This window comes from Pseudoliparis swirei, chromosome 3 (genome assembly GCF_029220125.1).
Source record: "Pseudoliparis swirei isolate HS2019 ecotype Mariana Trench chromosome 3, NWPU_hadal_v1, whole genome shotgun sequence".
In the NCBI taxonomy this organism is placed as follows: Eukaryota; Metazoa; Chordata; class Actinopteri; order Perciformes; family Liparidae; genus Pseudoliparis; species Pseudoliparis swirei.
The window spans coordinates 20267834-20287355 of NC_079390.1; the positions used below are offsets into that span (position 1 = coordinate 20267834).

Below are 19522 nucleotides of genomic sequence, written 5' to 3' on the forward strand. Positions count from 1 at the left end.
ATAGTGTACTAAATAACTGATGGCTTGAGTTACCAGTTACTTTATAGACTAAGGTTTTAGCACAAACACTACACACTGTCTACAGATAAACTTGAGTGATTACCAGTTTAATGGTATAGTAGATTCTAAAACGTGTGTGTGTATATATTTATATATATATTAGTCCAAAAATAAGACATCTAAAAAAAATACACATTAAAGTATATAAATATGTAATTAAACAAAGTATATTACGTAGAAAAATGTCAAAAGGGAATACCAGAAAATATAAAGTGCAGATGGTCTTATAAGTCATTGTGTACTCTAGTGTCAGAAAACATTATGCAAAAAGGCAGTATTACAGTGTTAAAGGTAATCAAAAATTTCCCAATAGTATTTTAAGAAATATCACAAATTCGGTAAAGTGTTTCAAAGTATATGTGAGGAAGTTACTGTTGTGCTGTGAGCCGCTCATCACAAGGCTCCCAACCTCGGATCTTTAAGAAATATCAAGTTATAGTTTAGTATGTTGAAAAATATGACAAAAGACATGGTAGAGTACATCATAAAAAGTCAAAGTATACTACATTGAAAACAGACTGTCATACAAATGTAATAACAAAGTCATTGTATAGCATGTCATCTTTATACTTACCTTTTAAAGTGTCACAGAAAAGTTGAAGGGACGTATAGCATAGTTTGTCTTTCCAATGGCATTACATAATCTTTCATAAACTGTCATGAACTTTTTACTACGATCATTTGAAGACGGTATGAATAAAGTCATTTCATGATGCCCTGTGGAAAAGAAGATGTTACAGTACAGTGTGCCATAAAAAACATTAGAAAAGAGTCATGTTAAAAGTCATCGTAAAAAATGTCATAAAATATCTGGAAATGCCAATGTCTTATATGGCATAACAATCTTAAAAAGTCTTAAATCATAAACACGATTTAAGTATGTCATATAAAAATGTCTCATTTTCACAGTTAAACATTTATATTCATTCCTTAAGACTGATCTGTTTTTCGTTTGCTGTGGAAGAAGACAACATATTCTCTTAATATGAGTGCTCATTTAAAGCTTAATTTAAAGGAATACTTCATGTGTCTTCAAGATAAGACAACGTAATAATTATGTTATTTTTTTGTTGAGACTTTGATGAGAAGATAGAATTAACAGTCCAAAGGTTAAAGAGGTCATATGTTGGACTCCTTTTTGTCCGGGAGGCGTAAAATCCTGGAGGAATAAGTGCATTTAAAAAAAAAATTTGAACTAAAATGTTGAACTAAAGTGTTGAACCACTTTGGGTTCATTTGAAGTTCTGGCACCGCAAAAATAAGTTATTTTTGTGGTAAAGAGGTCCCCAAAAACAGGATAACTCATCATCTCAGGACCCGACTATTCATGCAAAGCTTCAGAACAATGTGGCACAACGACATCTCATCCATTCATAAAATAATGACACCGTACATTTGCAATTTGAATTTTTTTTTTACTTAAAAAAAGATCAAAATAAAGATATACGATTGAAACCCCCAAAGAAAAGAAAAAAGACGCCATTATTACACTTTCAGCTCTAAAGACGGATGGCAGGACGACAAAAAAAACAACAACAAAAAACTCCAGCTGGTTTCTTTTCCTGCAAACCTCCCCATCCTGCCACATCGTGTGCTCGGTAACGGCTGAGAATCAGGGGGGGATGAACACGTTTTAAAAAGCCTACTCCATCGTGGGCTGGTGTCCCTGGAGATGTGGCTTCTTGTATCCTATTGCAGATTGTCCTTCCAGAAAGAGACAGAGACACAAACACATATTTCTGCTACAGTGTCCAGTGTCTCCCTGGACGACCCACAGTGCTTCACCAAAGGAAGGGCTCTAGAATCACCTCAACTCACAACCAGGGGCCTCCCTGGATACATCGGACACTTCAAATGACGCATGATAACAGAGAGAAATGGCATTTTTTTTCTTCAATTTCACGTCATGGTTCTGATTCATGTCTCCATCACACACAGAAACGGTCTCAACGATCTACCCAGATTAGCACTGGACTGTCGACATTTAAAACCAGGACGCGGGACGGGTTTCTTTTTAATTTCTCGGTACAAAAAATAGATCAAAGAGAATGAAAAAAATAGTTATATTCTGACTGCGGATACTTGATTTGTAAAGCTCTACTCAGGAGCAACTCTGGGTCTACGTCTGCACAGTGAGGGGTGTGGTTTAAGGGTTGGGGGTGGAGCTACTTAACATTCATCGTTGAGTATATTAATGAATTTGTATGCAACAGGTATCAGAATATTTGGGCAGTTGATACCCCATTCACATTTAGAGTTTGAATGTTCCTCTATAATAAAGTTAAGTATTCAACACGTAACAGATTTTAACATTGCTCTCCACATGTCTCCTCCTTCAAGTGGCATCATCTTTTTCATTATTGCGATGAATAAGATCTTTAAAGATGATTTACAAAAAGAAAAACCTGTCTGTCCACTAGTGTCTGCTATGTACATCTGTTTAAAAAGCAAGCATGTTACACAGTCGTCCCTATGTACAGCTAACTTCTCCATTTTGTTTTTCGTGGAATATACATATTTACTCATTTTTCACAGTTTCCTATGTTTGCTCGTATATTCAATATCAATAGATTTCATTTTTGTAATTATGAATACAAATCATGTTCATCATATCTTCACAGCTCTCCCAGAGTCACTGGCTGATATCGAGCGAGATTGTTGTTCCCGTGAACGCCGCTCAGGTCTGCAGCGAATATTGTTCAGAAAACAATCTTGATTGTGGTTCAGTTCTTTTTTCTGCTTTTTTTTTTTCTTCCCTTCTCTTTTATTTTTTTGTTTGCCAATTCACAGCAAATCCCCCCCAAAAAATGCACAGTTTTGAATTTTCAAGTTTACAGTTTTCTGGTCTTCGTCTTTATCACAATATCATGATATTATTCATTTTCCTTCTTCTCTGCTCCTCTTCACGCCAGTGGTAGAGTGGTAAAGTGGATTCCCGCGAGCCTTCGATTCAAGCGTACGCTTTCCTGTGTGTAGTAAAAAAAAAGAAACACGATTTTTCTGCCTCTGGTTTTCCACCGATTTCAGAGAGAAATCATTGAGCCGCAACGAGCCGCGACCTCCCGCAGCGGGATCGGTTGTCAGCGCCCACTGGAGGTGACCCGTCGGGCGTGGGAATCCTGTTTTCTTCGTGGTAAGTTTCTGGTTGTTTCGTGGACGGTGTTGATTATTGTTTTTGTTTTTTATCCTTCTTCTTGTCATCGGAATAAGGCACTTGAGAGGTTTTTGGTTTTCACGGGAGCTCGGATGAGACCAGGGCGAGGCCGGAGCCCTGGCGGAGGGGAGGCCCGGTGTGGACGGCCTTGGGACAATCTGGCGTCAGCACCCGTCCGTTCTCCCCGACGCTGCCCGTGATGGACAGACGGGCCTTGTTCCTCATGGCTTCAGTGAAGGTCAGCTGGGGGACAGAAATAAAGAAGATATGTTGTGTCAGAGCGGCTGGAAATAACACACGTTTACATTTGCAGATTGGAGTTTTAGGATGTGTTCCTGCCAGTTATGATCAAATAAACCTCACTAAGATGTATGTTTTTCCTGAAAAAGACACGTAGCTATTCCCATTCATCTCTGATCTTAAAACGTCCAAAACAAACATCAAGAGATCATCACAGAACAAACTTTACAGAAGTTTGCTTATGCTATTACTCTCTTACTACGCTCTTACAATCATTTATAGCACTGCACTCAATCAAATAATTGCTGAGCTGTGGGAACACAGCGTCACTCGAAATGGTAAAGAGGTCCCCAAAACAGGATAACTCATCATCTCAGGACCCGACTATTCATGCAAAGCTTCAGAACAATGTGGCACAACGACATCTCATCCATTCATAAAATAATGACACCGTACATTTGCAATTTGAATTATTTTTTTACTTAAAAAGATCAAAATAAAGATATCTGATTGAAACCCCCAAAGAAAAGAAAAAAGACGCCATTATTACACTTTCAGCTCTAAAGACGGATGGCAGGACGACAAAAAAAACAACAACAAAAAACTCCAGCTGGTTTCTTTTCCTGCAAACCTCCCCATCCTGCCACATCGTGTGCTCGGTAACGGATGAGAATCAGGGGGGGATGAACACGTTTTAAAAAGCCTACTCCATCGTGGGCTGGTGTCCCTGGAGATGTGGCTTCTTGTATCCTATTGCAGATTGTCCTTCCAGAAAGAGACAGAGACACAAACACATATTTCTGCTACAGTGTCCAGTGTCTCCCTGGACGACCCACAGTGCTTCACCAAAGGAAGGGCTCTAGAATCACCTCAACTCACAACCAGGGGCCTCCCTGGATACATCGGACACTTCAAATGACGCATGATAACAGAGAGAAATGGCATTTTTTTTCTTCAATTTCACGTCATGGTTCTGATTCATGTCTCCATCACACACAGAAACGGTCTCAACGATCTACCCAGATTAGCACTGGACTGTCGACATTTAAAACCAGGACGCGGGACGGGTTTCTTTTTAATTTCTCGGTACAAAAAATAGATCAAAGAGAATGAAAAAAATAGTTATATTCTGACTGCGGATACTTGATTTGTAAAGCTCTACTCAGGAGCAACTCTGGGTCTACGTCTGCACAGTGAGGGGTGTGGTTTAAGGGTTGGGGGTGGAGCTACTTAACATTCATCGTTGAGTATATTAATGAATTTGTATGCAACAGGTATCAGAATATTTGGGCAGTTGATACCCCATTCACATTTAGAGTTTGAATGTTCCTCTATAATAAAGTTAAGTATTCAACACGTAACAGATTTTAACATTGCTCTCCACATGTCTCCTCCTTCAAGTGGCATCATCTTTTTCATTATTGCGATGAATAAGATCTTTAAAGATGATTTACAAAAAGAAAAACCTGTCTGTCCACTAGTGTCTGCTATGTACATCTGTTTAAAAAGCAAGCATGTTACACAGTCGTCCCTATGTACAGCTAACTTCTCCATTTTGTTTTTGTGGAATATACATATTTACTCATTTTCACAGTTTCTATGTTTGCTCGTATATTCAATATCAATAGATTTCATTTTTGTAATTATGAATACAAATCATGTTCATCATATCTTCACAGCTCTCCCAGAGTCACTGGCTGATATCGAGCGAGATTGTTGTTCCCGTGAACGCCGCTCAGGTCTGCAGCGAATATTGTTCAGAAAACAATCTTGATTGTGGTTCAGTTCTTTTTTCTGCTTTTTTTTTTTCTTCCCTTCTCTTTTATTTTTTTGTTTGCCAATTCACAGCAAATCCCAAAAAATGCACAGTTTTGAATTTTCAAGTTTACAGTTTTCTGGTCTTCGTCTTTATCACAATATCATGATATTATTCATTTTCCTTCTTCTCTGCTCCTCTTCACGCCAGTGGTAGAGTGGTAAAGTGGATTCCCGCGAGCCTTCGATTCAAGCGTACGCTTTCCTGTGTGTAGTAAAAAAAAAGAAACACGATTTTTCTGCCTCTGGTTTTCCACCGATTTCAGAGAGAAATCATTGAGCCGCAACGAGCCGCGACCTCCCGCAGCGGGATCGGTTGTCAGCGCCCACTGGAGGTGACCCGTCGGGCGTGGGAATCCTGTTTTCTTCGTGGTAAGTTTCTGGTTGTTTCGTGGACGGTGTTGATTATTGTTTTTGTTTTTTATCCTTCTTCTTGTCATCGGAATAAGGCACTTGAGAGGTTTTTGGTTTTCACGGGAGCTCGGATGAGACCAGGGCGAGGCCGGAGCCCTGGCGGAGGGGAGGCCCGGTGTGGACGGCCTTGGGACAATCTGGCGTCAGCACCCGTCCGTTCTCCCCGACGCTGCCCGTGATGGACAGACGGGCCTTGTTCCTCATGGCTTCAGTGAAGGTCAGCTGGGGGACAGAAATAAAGAAGATATGTTGTGTCAGAGCGGCTGGAAATAACACACGTTTACATTTGCAGATTGGAGTTTTAGGATGTGTTCCTGCCAGTTATGATCAAATAAACCTCACTAAGATGTATGTTTTTCCTGAAAAAGACACGTAGCTATTCCCATTCATCTCTGATCTTAAAACGTCCAAAACAAACATCAAGAGATCATCACAGAACAAACTTTACAGAAGTTTGCTTATGCTATTACTCTCTTACTACGCTCTTACAATCATTTATAGCACTGCACTCAATCAAATAATTGCTGAGCTGTGGGAACACAGCGTCACTCGAAATAAGTCCGATGTGGGAAGAAACGTGAGCAGTAAATAATAATCACACCTAAACAAACCATGACCGACTCTTAACTTTCAGACTCTACCGAATCAGCAACATGCTCTCACTCCCATTTCCTCGCTTACACTCTGACATGTCAACAATGATTATGACATTGGAGCCAAACAGCTGTCTCCTGGGTGAAAGTCCTGTGTTTGTCTGATTGGCTGAAATGCATTTACAAAGTTATTGACTTTGAAAATCTTTAAATTGAACCAAAGGAAACAATTAAAAAGCAGTAAAAATAATTCCCGCCTCTAGATCACTGCAGATATTCTGGTCACTTTTAGTACATCCATCCCATAATAATAGAGAATCTGTCTAAACGGGCTCGTTTATTACCGTCTATTCGTTTGACCTCTTTTTCTTGCAACACAGTCCATACCTTCTTTTATCACGCATTGAAAATTGTTTGTCAATGTTTATCACCGTATTTATTTATTTATTTGTATGCGTATTATTCACATAACAAAAAAAGTTTTAAACCGAATCGCATGAAATTTGGTGGGATGACTGGTTATTACCCGGGGACCATTTGATTAGATTTTGGGATTGATCAGGTCAAAGGTCAAGGTCATGAAAAGGTCAAACTTTTCTTGAATCGCATGAAATTTGGTGGGCTGATTGTTTATTATCCGGGGACCATTTGATTCGATTTTGGATCAATCGGGTCAAAGGTCAAGGTCATGGAAAGGTCAAAATCTTCTTTTTACCATAGCACGGTCAATTTGTATCCAATTGGCAACTAATGCTAAAATGTTCATAATTCAATGCCCAATCTTGTGATATGCGAAGGTATGCGCTCTACCGAGTGACCATTCTAGTTATTAGTTGTTTTCATCCTGTCACTAACTATCCTGTCATTAAAGATCCTGCTTCACATCTCGTCAATCCAACTCCCCTCACCTGCCTCTGATCACCTCGTTAGTCCCTCATTCCCTTCACCTGGTCCTCACGCCCTTCTCACCTGCAGCCCATCCCCTCATTAGTCCCTCACTATTTAGCTCCCTCACTTGTCCTCTGCCAGATTGTCTTGTGTTTTTCCGACCAAGCCCTCGAGCGTTCCATAGTTTGATTATTCTGTCTGTTCCGATCTTGACGACTTTCAGTAAAGAATCTTTATTTGAATTATCTGTCTCCTGAGTCGTGCATTTGGGTCCACCTTATCTTCCCCGTGAGACTTTTGTTTCGTTCCCCTTCGGTTTTTAGTGACGTTGCTGCGTTTACAATTACTACAATTACAATAACCAATGTGATAACCTCAGGCGGCCACAGTTATGGAAATAAAACCAGAATGTTTTCTGTTAAATCAAAACAAATGTTACGTGGAGCCATTTGGTTGTTTTGGGGTTATTAGTCCTAACACACGGAAATAACTGTTAGCATTTCTGCACGTCCGCTACGCTCTTCATAAAGTCAACGGGCGTCTATCCAAAACTTAAAGTACGTCACTAATTATCACACTCGTGAATTTTGAAGCTCTTGCGTGTCTTAGAAAAAATTGCAAACGTCATCACGCCGAACAACTGGGCGGCCCTTAGCGTCGTGGTGTCGTCCGTGGATAGCCTGATAGCCTGTTTTTTTTCTTTTTTTGACGATTACGCTCACGCTTCAAAAAAATTATTTTGTTTGTTTGTGAAGATCCCCTTGCTGAACAAAATGTGCAAGTATCATGAACATTGGTTGGCCGCAGATCTTATTTTCTGTAATAATCCATAATCCAACGGAAAGAGATCCCATTAGCTTGTTGTCGAGGGAACCAGTGCGATGCCAACTTGTTCCAGTAAAAGAGAAACAAGGGTGGAAAAGTGCATTAATGCTCGAAAAACATCTTCCATTCGCAATTACTCCAAAAAAAAAAGTAAAATGCCCGATCGACATTCCATACTGTACCTATCTAAACTTCCAACTGTGTGACATTTATATTTTAATCATTATCCACGGCAGTTTAACTCCGCTGACATTACCTCCGCCTCCGTAAAAAACGAAACTAAAACTCCAATATGCTTCAGCAATATCCGTAAAACAATAGATGTGACACAATGCGGTACAGTTAAAAAGAATAAAACAGTCGAGGAGCAAAAACACCTTTTCACAGCCGTTCGCTACAGAATGAAGCCAGCCCCAAAACTACATGTAAATCCATTAGCGACAGAATTATTACACAGTGAGTGATGGTTGCAGGCAGAGGGACAGGGAAGCTGACTAAGCAACAGTCAAGCTAATGAAGAGTTTGAGCTGAAGTGCTGATGGGGGACACATAACCACGTCGGACAGATAGACACGGGGTGGGAAAGGATTTCTGAAAGTCTTACGGTCCAGGACCTGGGGGAAATATCCAAAGGAAACGGCTCCACATCAATAAAGTCCGCTCGGCTCAAGGGACGCTTCTCTTACGTTGACTTTGGTCCGACAATGTACGGTGTGTATACGTGGCTATATTGTTGAGCGCTTCCCGTGGGCTCGGGGTTGGTTTCTCATTAAATCTGCTCCGTGGCTGTACATTGATGGCCTATATTGTATCTGACCGACTGGAGACGGTATTATCCCCCCAGCTGCAGCATGTACTACCCAGGTTCCCGTGTGTGTACATGTGTGTGTGTGTGTGTGTGTGTGTGTGTTTATGGCATAAGGCCGCAAAGAACCTTTGATGGTTCCCCGTGAGGAACAATAATGTACTTGAGGTTCAGACACGAGATGGACGGATGTGTTTGATGAAATGTCCTCACAGGTGGAGACGTGTGTAAGTAAGACATCGGTCCTCATTTAACATGCCGTTCCGACCCGTCACTGTGCTATGAGGGCATCTGCGTCTAAATGGCAACACTAAAAGAACATTTGGTTCAATTGAAGTTCTGTGCTTTGTATTTATGTATTCTAAGACTCTTCCTATCACTTAACCCTTGTGTTGCCTTCGGGTCATTTTGACCCGATTCAATATTTAACCCTCCTGTCGCCTTCGGGTCAATTTGACCCGATTCAATGTTTAATGTCGGTGTTCTTTCTGGAGTCAACAAACAAACATAAAGTACCTCACACTTAAACTTGGAAAACAATATTAATTCTAATAATTTTCTGGAGATTTTAATAGCTGGGGTCATATTGACCTCAAGGGTAAAATATGTTAGTAAATATAAAGGTAACAGGAGGGTTAAACATTGAATCGGGTCAAATTGACCCGAAGGCGACAGGAGGGTTAAATGTCAATTAATTGATAAATCTCCTTCAATTTGTTCAAACTGTCATTTGCATTCTGACGTTACAGTTTTCTAATCAAATGGCCGATTTTTTTTTGGACACGGGTGATCAATCACGGGATCTATTGTATATTTTCAACATGATTGAATTCTTACGAATACCACACTAGATCGTCATCTCCCCGGCGAGTTAAGAATGAGTAATGCGTTTATATTCTTATTTGGCCAGGAGAACACGGGCATGCTGGCTTGATAAATGAGGGCCAACGTCTGCAGCCGCACAAGCTGCCGAGCAGTCGAGGGGCCGCCGCGTCTCGATGATGACTCGTCGCTTCTCGATGATGACTCATCGCTTCTCGTCACATCGAGAGGAAAAAAAAGCTCTAAAAAAAAAAAACCGCAGACCGGGACGTCACATGACCACATAGTGAGCAGTGAAGACAGAGAAGTGGGAAGCATGTTTTTTTTTTGCCACTGGTCACGACAGTCACGTAGCATGGCGAAGCTAGCACGGGGGATATGAGAGGTTTCACTTACAGTCTCTGTGGAGGGAGCTAGTGAGGGAGGGGGGGTCGGTGGGGGGAGCAAAGGCTCGGGCAGACCCCCTATGGAAACCCCCTAACTACATCTTAGCTTCCCCATTGCTGCCATACCCGTTGAAAACCCGGCTAAGCTCGGCTAAGTCGTGGATGCCGGGGTTGAGCCCCGGGCTCTGGCTCGCCTCGGGGCGACGGCGGGGGGGCTGCCTGTCTGGCGGGTAGCGGTGGTCGTGAGGATGGTGGTAATGGGGGTGTTGGGACTGGGATTGGGCCTCCACCTTCATTCTCTTGGCCTCGTTGCGCGACTTGTAGCAGAATTCGATGAGGGCCACCAGCATGGCCAGGCCTAGGCCCCCAACGAGGATGTAGAAGACCCCCGCCACGTTGCTCAGACTGAGGGCCTGGGACGACTTGTCCTGTCGCCGTCGGCGGGGAGAGGGAGCAGACAACAAGTCAGTGCACGCTTCAGCAGGAGCAGCAACAGACAAACACTCAACAATATGTTTAAGACCATGTGGAACAATTACACATCAAACTTCACATTGTACACACACACACACACAGTTTCACACACTCACCCACACAACATATATCACGACTCTTCCTCTATTTTCTATATCTGCTGCTCCACAGCTGGATGTAGCCGCGCTCGCAAAATGATCCGCTTTCATCCTTCCTTTTATATTTTTGGAAAACTTTCTACGTAAACCATGTCGACTCTCAACATTTAAGAATCCGTTTAAACAGTTAAAAAAAATCAAACATGTTTTCTCACTTATCCCCAGTGCTGCTGACCATGCAGATGGATTTGAGTTTGATTTTTGAAATGTTGCCTCTACCACTGACAAATTAATCAGTAACTTATCTCACAAAAAACAATATCAGAATTGACTTTGGGTAAAAGAACAGTTGTGGAACCTTTCCCCTTTCTATGTGTCGGCCTTTATGCGTCTAGGATGAACTCTATGAAAAAAAGAGTTACAATTGGAGCCTTGATAAAATGTTCTACCAGGGACCAAAATGGGTTCTTCCATGGGAACCTAGCGCTGCTATTGGTCTCCTGCGGTAAAATACCGCAGACAGCATGCTCTGTGCATTATCTAAAGAAACAATGACATTGTTCCTGGACAGAGATGCTGCTATATGGATATTTAAAAACGTAAATAGAGATATCTGCATGGCTATATTTAACTAGCGGTAAAAAAAAAAAGAGAAAAAAGGAGAGAAAATCCATTTGTGTAAATTGGATGAACCCTTTAATGTCCCTCCATATTTCACCAGCCTGCCTTTGTCTGTCAGCTCTGACATTCACCTTTGAAAGCCTTTGATTCAAATGTGTGCAGCTGAGCTCGGTCTCCTGCTCCTTCCTGCCATTCATCACGCTCCGATAAATCACTAGTGTCGACGTATTACCTCGACACAAAAAAAGACTGCCTGTCATGCATCGTCTCATTAGCTGGTGATGGCGTGCGCCCGCGCGCGTGTGTGTATGCGCGCGCGCGTGCGTGTGTGTCCTGCACTTGCGGATCTGATCTCGATAACACGACTGATGTGAACAGGTGCATGCTGGTCTAATTCTCACGCGGCGGCTCTCTGCACGCTCCGGTGCGTCGACGAGAACAAAAAGTGAGCCTCGTTCGTGTGCTACCACAGCTGAGGCCTCTGGTGTGACATGTGAACATCCCTCATCCTGCAGTTGCATCGCAGCCACTGCTGTAAAAATATATATATATATATATGTGAAAAGAAAAAAGAAAGAAGAAGCAACCTGTTAGCGCTGCACCATGCCTTGTTTCTGTCATGCTGGATCCCTCGGGCTACGCTCTAAGTCTCTACCTGCCATGTCTGTCACTTGCTCTTCCTCAGAGGGTTATGTCTGTGCGTGTGTGTGTGTGTGTGTGTGTGTCATATCAGCCAGCCCTGCCGTAATAGCGGAGCAGTACTGCCAGCGTTATAAGAAAAGTGTGCATAGAGACAAAGAGAGGAGGGGAGGCTCCCGGCCTGGTGGAGACTGACCTTACTTCCCGAGTCCTTGGGTCCACACTCCCCTTTATCGTACCACCATTTGTTTTTCAGTTTGTCTAAGACTCCTGCTTCACTCAGTTTCAATACGGCAAGGTTTACAGGCGTTCTTCAAATCACAGGGGGGGGGGGGGATGGGGTAGGGGGTGGGAAATAACATAAATAACATCATAGGACATGTTATTTTATGTTATTCAATCAGAAGAAGCCCAAAACAAGAGCAGCTCGGTACTCTTCACAAAGCGACGGAGCCGGGGAGGCCCCCCCCACCTTGTGCTATACGTGTCTCTTTGCTCGCCGGTTGAGACATGGTGCGTTTTGCAGGGGGAGATATTGAGGGCAGGTGGTGGGGGTCGGCAGAGCTAACAGACATATATGTGTGAGGGGGGGGGGGGGAGGGGGGGGCCCGGCTGCATCGCTTTTTTACTGGAACAGGCACATACTGCCGGGACTTTTCTTCCAACAATCACAGAGGCCGGTACTGTCCACCCCAAAACACTGTCGGCTCAGAACAAGCGTCTCAACACCCAAAGCCATGTTCCAAGACACTTACTGCAATGTTTCTTCCCTTTTTTTCCCTGTGAAAGGGTTTTTTGGGGAGTTTTTTCCTGATCCGATGTGACGTCCTGGGACAGGGATGTCGTATGTGTACAGATTGTAAAAACCAAATTTGTAATTTGTGATATTGGGATATACAAAATAAACTGAATTGAATTGCATTACTTAAAAACAGCAGTTTTACTTCCCCAATCTACAGAATACTTCAATTGTTTTTACCGCGACAGTACTCGTTGCCACCCTGTAGGGGTCGACCCGGCAGATGCCCCCGTTACCAACAAAACACATTTGCTCTCCAAAGCGCATCAAGGTCACAGGGGCACAGCGACATGGCGGCTAACCTTCTCGCCACCGCCTCCGCTGCCACACTCTCCTTTGTCGTACCACCACTTGTTTTTCAATTTGTCCAACAGGCCTTGCTCATTGAGTTTTAACACTGCCAGGTTAACTGCACTTCTTGAAAACGATAAAACATATTTGGTGAGAGGGGGGAGGGGGATGAGTATGCTGTCCAATTTGGGAGGGGAGGAAGAGGGGTGGGGTTGAGGGGGGAGGGAGGAGTAGCAGTAAGAGAGGAACAAGTGTGGAAGAGTGCATTAATGCTCTAGACGGTTACATTTCCAGGACCCAAACACACACTGAACACAAATCTCTCCCCATGTAATGTGCTGTCTTAGGTGAACATGTTTATGTATTCATCATATTTAAGTTCACAGGTGTATTCTTTTTTTTCCATTCATTTGTCTTGATTGAATTCAGTTTATTCAAGCAACTCTCTGAGGGTGTCGTGTTAGCATTTGCTTACGCCAGCAAAATAGAGCTGATTAAATCTGCTAGCGACAGGATGAAAACAATAGAAAAGGAGGATGCCTCCGATTAATCAACAATGAGAAAAATTACTTTCTAAGTATTTTATTTGACTTATTTGACCTCCACAGGCGAAATGGCTCTTAGAAATATCTGGTAATGTAATATTCCGGACTTAACTATCTCAAGAAATAATTTTAAAAAATGAAAAACTTTCCAAATATATCCGCCAGAGGAGAGAACTGCATACATCATAATATGTAATGTTATTTATGTTATGGTATATCTGTGACGAGGGTCTACTTTAGGAACCACTGGTTATAGGAAGCAAATATCCAGAATTTATTTTTTAGGCATATATGCAACTGTCAATTTTTTTTATTTTTTATCCCAACATGGATAAAAACATTAAAAAAAAAAATTTAATTTAGCGCAAGGAAATGATCCAATTTAAAATTCAATTAAAACAAATGTTGGCGATCGGCGTCGTCAGTCACAAAATATCTGCACCAGCCAGAGAACTGATAACCAGACGCCTCCAAACAACGCGCACCTGTTTTACACGCACGTATTCAGTGTATGCACGTCAGCCAAGTCAAAGCTCAGCGGATTTAGGAGCATTAAGCTATTCTGGAAAATCATGATTGACTTGCATTAAATGCCAAAGAAAAGCTGTTCAAAATAAGTGTGCATTTTAATTTCATGGTTTGTTTTAAAGGCTGACGTTGTGTCTGTTGATAGTGGAGAGAGAGAGAGAGAGAGAGAGAGAGAGAGAGAGAGAGAGAGAGAGAGAGAGAGAGAGAGAGAGAGAGAGAGAGAGAGAGAGAGAGAGAGCTTTGCATCAGAGTGTGTTTTGATCCTTTTAATTCATTTGCATCATTATGAAAGACAAAAAACAGTCACAAATGGATCAGAAACACAAAAGCGACACGGCTGACATTTGTATTTTTAGCTGACGACGTCGTCGGCGGAGCCGTGTGAAATAACAGCGTTGAGCAACAAGTCGGCTGCTTTTGAAGCACATCACTTATCTACACTGAATAAAACCAAACGGACGGTCTGGCTCTTGGTTTTTTATGAGACGTGATCAATTATAGCAAAGCTCCCCTAGATCTATTTACACAGCGGAGAGCCTCGATAAACAAAAGGGCCCTCGCCGGTGTTTTCTCACATGTTATCGCAGCTCCACAGGAATGAAATGAAAGATGACGGAGCTGGTTTACTCACGTGTGTGCACACACACACACATGTGAGTTCTTTTGCCTTTACTATATGTATCCATTCCCTTTCGGGGAGACCTTGCTTGGGCTTTTGATCGATGAGTGTGCAGATTGAAAGTGCCACTCCCCACAGTGATGACACTGTATTCAGAGTTACCCAGGGCTGAGCTTTCACACGGCTCCCACCACACCATTTCAGTCACTTCGTTGAAAAGTAACCAAAGAGGAAAGCTGTAGTAGAATGAGCAGAATACTCTTTACTCATTACATGTGTAGAAAAAAAATGCAGATCTAAAAAAAAGTTAATTTGAGGAGTTTAGGAGCATGCCATTCCAACATCTCGGCCCAGACAAGCGAGCACAAGCACAACGAGTTACCTGGTGTGGAGAGCTGTGGAGAAAAGAGTGATGACATACCCGCCCCTGCGTGATCGCCAAGACTCCCCCACATGCATGCGGCAAAACACACGTGGCGAGAAGCCACGACTTCGGCCCACACGGAACACATGAAGAAAGAAAAAGCCCCGCCGGCCCACCCCACACTCAGCAGAGACAGATAAAGATACAAGAGGCGGCACACCAGGGAAGGTGGAATACCATAACAACACGTCCTACATATTGTTACACTACTCCACCCACCTTAACTGTGAACCCTTGGGCGTCGCTACTCCGTAGCCTTTGGAGTCCAAGTTGCCTCCCACTTTCATCGTGTCGCACGGCTTGCGTTGCTCCGTGTACTCGTTCATGGTGGACTCCAAGAGGAAGGCGTATTTCCCTTTGGACTTCCGGACGCGCGCCACGCCTTCGCCCGTGGTCTTGGTGAAGACCGTGGGCTCGGCCGACTTCATGTACCCCCACATCTTCTCGTAGACGGCGATCTTTGACCGCTGTGGGGTTATTTTTTTAGGAGGGGGCGGGGGTTCAAAGGTAGATGTGGTGGTGAGAGGTGGAGGGAAAGATGGAAACAGAGTATCCACAACACCAGGTAGAAGACAAAAAAAGTGTTGACCAGAATTGAAGAAATGCATGCACTGGTCTGTGTATGAACTACCTCTATAATTTACCACAGCAAGAACAAGATCTAATCTAAAAATCTACATGTTGGGTATTTTGACCACCATTGGGATTTAGCCAAGCAGATACAGTTTGGGTTTTATTTCCAGAGGTTTATGAGTGATCCGTCTGATATATTGAAAGTCAACGCCGACCGTCAGGACGATCCTCGTGGCCTCGTCTTCAGTGTCAAAGCCCAAAGCTGTAGACTGATCTCTTAGGGGGCAGCTTTGGTATTTTGTTCCCATGCTTTGTGTCTAATGGAGAAAACCGCTTTAAAATGGGTCCAGTATGGAAGAAGCCTGCAGAACGCAGAGCGTAAACGTGCTCTGAGAAGCGGGTGTAAGCAGCTTGACATCGCTATGGAAGGAGACCCGGCAGAGAAAAATAAAACGTATTTTTTCCTCACACGTTGCTTTCTGCTTGTTATCGTGTCACGTGACTTGTTGCCTGATGAAACGTGACGGAGAGTCGGTGAGAGGAACGCCGGTTTGTTGGGTTGGAGCACTGACAAAAGATTTTCAACGTCATGGCCGATGTGGAACAATGTAGATGGCAGATTTCACAAACGAGACGCGCAGAAACAAACAAACCGGATGAAGCGGAAAGGTAAAGAAATACAGCGTAGAATCCCGATAAGCAGCGTTCCCCCTCTAGACTGGACCGGTTTGTCCCCATTAGGCACTTAACCCTCCTGTTACCTTCAAATGTCCTAACGTCTTTGACCCTTTTTGACCCCAGCAATTAAAACCTCCAGAAAATGATTAGAATTAATATTGTTTCCCAAGTTTAAGTGTGAGGAACTTTATGTTTGTTTGTTGACTACCTAAATAGCCCTTTAAATAACTAAAAATGTTGATATTTCTTGTATGTTTTACACAGTGAAAAACAGCCTGAGGTCAAATTGACCGATGCGTACAGGTTGTGTACAGTACATTGAAAACATATCATGTGAATTTTATGTTTTCCCAGTTGTCCCCAATAATTTAGGAAAAGTCATGAAATATGAAGCAAAAAACATGATGTCAATCTTTTTTTTTTAGAGACGTTAAACATTGAATGGGGTCAAATTGACCCCAAAGGTAACAGGAGGGTTAAACACAAAAATGCCCCAGTTACCCTTTAATGTTGGACTTTGTAACTTTATCACATATTTATATATAAATCTATTCTCTCAGTTTCTATTATATAGAATGTGTATATTAGACATACTGTACATATATTACATTCATTACATTATGTGCCTTTTATTGCTACCAATATAGTGCAGGAGTGAACCTATTCATCACTTATATTGTCTCAGGTATTGTAATGCATATATTGTATATAACTATATATTTAATGTTTCCTCTCGAAAACCTTTCTGTATTTTTCCAACTATTTCATTACAACAGGGCTGTATCTGTTCTCTCATCTCTAAATCTGTCTCTGTGAAGTTCCCCTCAGGGTTCAATAAAGTTTTTTATCTGATCTCATCTTCTCACATCCAGCACCACCTCCTCACAACGTATCACTTCCTTCTTAGAAAACCTTTTACCACTGAAGCTCGTCAAGTTATTACGTTTCCTCCTCATCCTCAATGCATCGGAAGAAACGAAATAGGACGACATCGTTGTAATTTCTAGGACACCGGGTTGCCACGGAGACCTGCTAAGCTCCTGTGAAAGAGGGCTCAATCAGCCGTTTCCCCCCGGTGTGTCGAGGATGTGAGTCCTGAATAGGTTTGTCCTACCTGTCTGCCTGAGAGGAGATGATTAACTCCCGTAACCCCGACTCACCCTGAAGAACTCTTTGGTCGAGCCAGAATCCAAAGTGCCGTAAGAGATGTCTGTCTGCTTTGCCAGGTCCTCGGCACTCTCGATGGGGGAAACCATCCTCTCCACGGTGAGGAAGGCAGCCAAGTTAGCCGTGTAGGACGAGATGATGATGAGAGTGAAGAACCACCACACTCCTCCAACGATTCGCCCCGACAACGATCTTGGAGAGGAGGGAGGTGGAGGAGGAGGAGGAGGAGGAGAGAGGAGGGGGGGAAGGATATTGTTGGGGGGGGGGGGAGTTTAAGAAGGTTAGAAAGCAGAGAGAGAGTGGGGGGGAAAGGAAAGGGGGCATGCAAACAAAAAGGAGGGAATTGCCAGAAAGAAGAGCCAGGAAAAGGAGTATTGGAGTGGTAAAAGAAGGGTGAGGAGGAGAGGAGGAAGAGGGATCAGTAAGATAGGAAGACAGAAAACAACCGGTCAGTGTTGTAAAACACGGGGAAAGAGTAGCACAATTTAAGGAATGAAATACGACTGAGACATGGAGGGACACGCCACCACTGTGGACACGAAAAGTGCCGGTGAGCCTCCACACGGTGGAGCTCTGACATCACCTAAAAGCTCCACAGCTGGATTTAACCCCCCCCCCCCTCAGGAGTCATTAGTGCAGATTTCCTCATAAAAAAATCCCCCACGCTTGTATTGACCAGCATTGATACAGAAGAAGATTGGCTCCCCCCCCCCCCCTCTTTTGTGTTCACCAGTGGGATGAAAAAGAGCAGCGGGTCCCCGGCCCGGCTCTTTCCTCGTTTGTTCGCTCGGGGGAGACAGATCGCCCGCTGCTCACGAGCAGCAGAAGGTCGTGAGGAGAATCTCAAACCATAAATGGTGCATTGAGGAGAACAAACAAGATCTCCCCTCGGTGCGAATCAAACGGCAGAGGATACGAAACCCTGAGGCCTCGCCGTCAGAAAGAGAGCGAGAGAGAGAGAGAGAGAGAGAGAGAGACAGAGAGGGGGATCCGTGTTTTCTTGGCATGGTTTTTCCACTGTGTCTCATTGTAATCTGGCCGTATTCCATTGTTCCCCTCCACTCCCACATACCCCCCCCCCCCCTCAAAAAACACGACACAGCCTAAAGAACCTTGATTCCCAGCACTGCTATTTTTATTTTTGTAAACTATTGAGGGTCCTGCAATTGAACAAATAAGAGGGTTCTTCCAATAAAGACTCACGCAGAACGTCCCTCCGACCACAGAGTTGAGCTTCTGCTTTGTCGGTCCGTGGTGATGAAAGTGCCCGTAGCGGCCAAGGCCACTTCCACTTCCACTTCCACTTCCACTTCCGACGTGCTGCAGCCGAGCGCACGCAGGACGCTTTGCCCATGAAATAGACTGACTTAACGTATCAGCTCTGGATTCGAATACAAATGACTCCCCTCTCTTTTCTTCTGCCCACGCTCCATTTTTCTTCTCCTTGAGACCGATTGAGTGTTTTTGTGGCTTTTTTCTCTCTCACGCAGAGACAATTAGAACGATAAAATCATGAGTAAAGGGGTGTGGAGGCAGGCTGTGCGTGATGAGATGCGTGGATGAGGTCTCTATCGTCTCGCTTCTCTCCGCTGCTTTATTTCCTTCTCCACTCGTTCTCTCCATTGAAACCGTCCCCGTCGTTCTCTTCCTCCACACGGTGGAGCAGCGGTGGATTGCATAGGTTAGTAATAACGTCGCCTCCATCCCTCTGTGGCTGATACCACTGACTTTGATCCTCAGTGACACACCGCCGTGTCTTGATGGGCCTGCAGTTAACAGTGTGAATGGGTGAATGATGTCATGTAGTGGTAGAGGCGCTTCCAATGGTTGGAAGAAGAGAACAAAATGTACAGGTCCATCTAACAGAGGGGATGGTGGGAGTTTAAGTCATCTTCAGGCCACATGTTTTTTTATTTCTTTCTCTATTCGCCTTGAATTAATGATGGCAAAAAAATGAAATTAAAATGTGATCCACTGCAGTTGTCGGTGGTGAAAAACCGTCGAGGAGAACCCGAGTGTAATGATGTACGAGTTCGGTTTTCCCACGAGCGGAGGGAAGAAGAA

The 19522-nt window shown here is 43.4% G+C and overlaps 1 protein-coding gene across 3 annotated transcripts in view; it reads right to left on the reverse strand.

Annotated features, from left to right (window-relative positions):
• Positions 1–5061: 5061 nt before the first annotated feature.
• Positions 5062–19522, reverse strand: part of gria4b (glutamate receptor, ionotropic, AMPA 4b) — a 116471-nt gene continuing 102010 nt past the window's right edge. Inside the window, exons 12-16 of one of the 3 annotated variants that reach the window (XM_056411534.1) lie at positions 17452–17650; positions 15260–15507; positions 12031–12145; positions 10293–10430; positions 5062–5905 (exon numbers count right to left, since the gene is read on the reverse strand). In XM_056411534.1, the coding sequence (XP_056267509.1) occupies positions 5741–5905; positions 10293–10430; positions 12031–12145; positions 15260–15507; positions 17452–17650 (865 nt within the window). In that variant the 3' untranslated portion in view covers positions 5062–5740. Of the gene's footprint in view, positions 5906–10292; positions 11728–12030; positions 12146–12935; positions 13051–15259; positions 15508–17451; positions 17651–19522 lie in introns of those variants that run through there. The other 2 variants (XM_056411533.1, XM_056411535.1) reach the window with 2 other exon arrangements.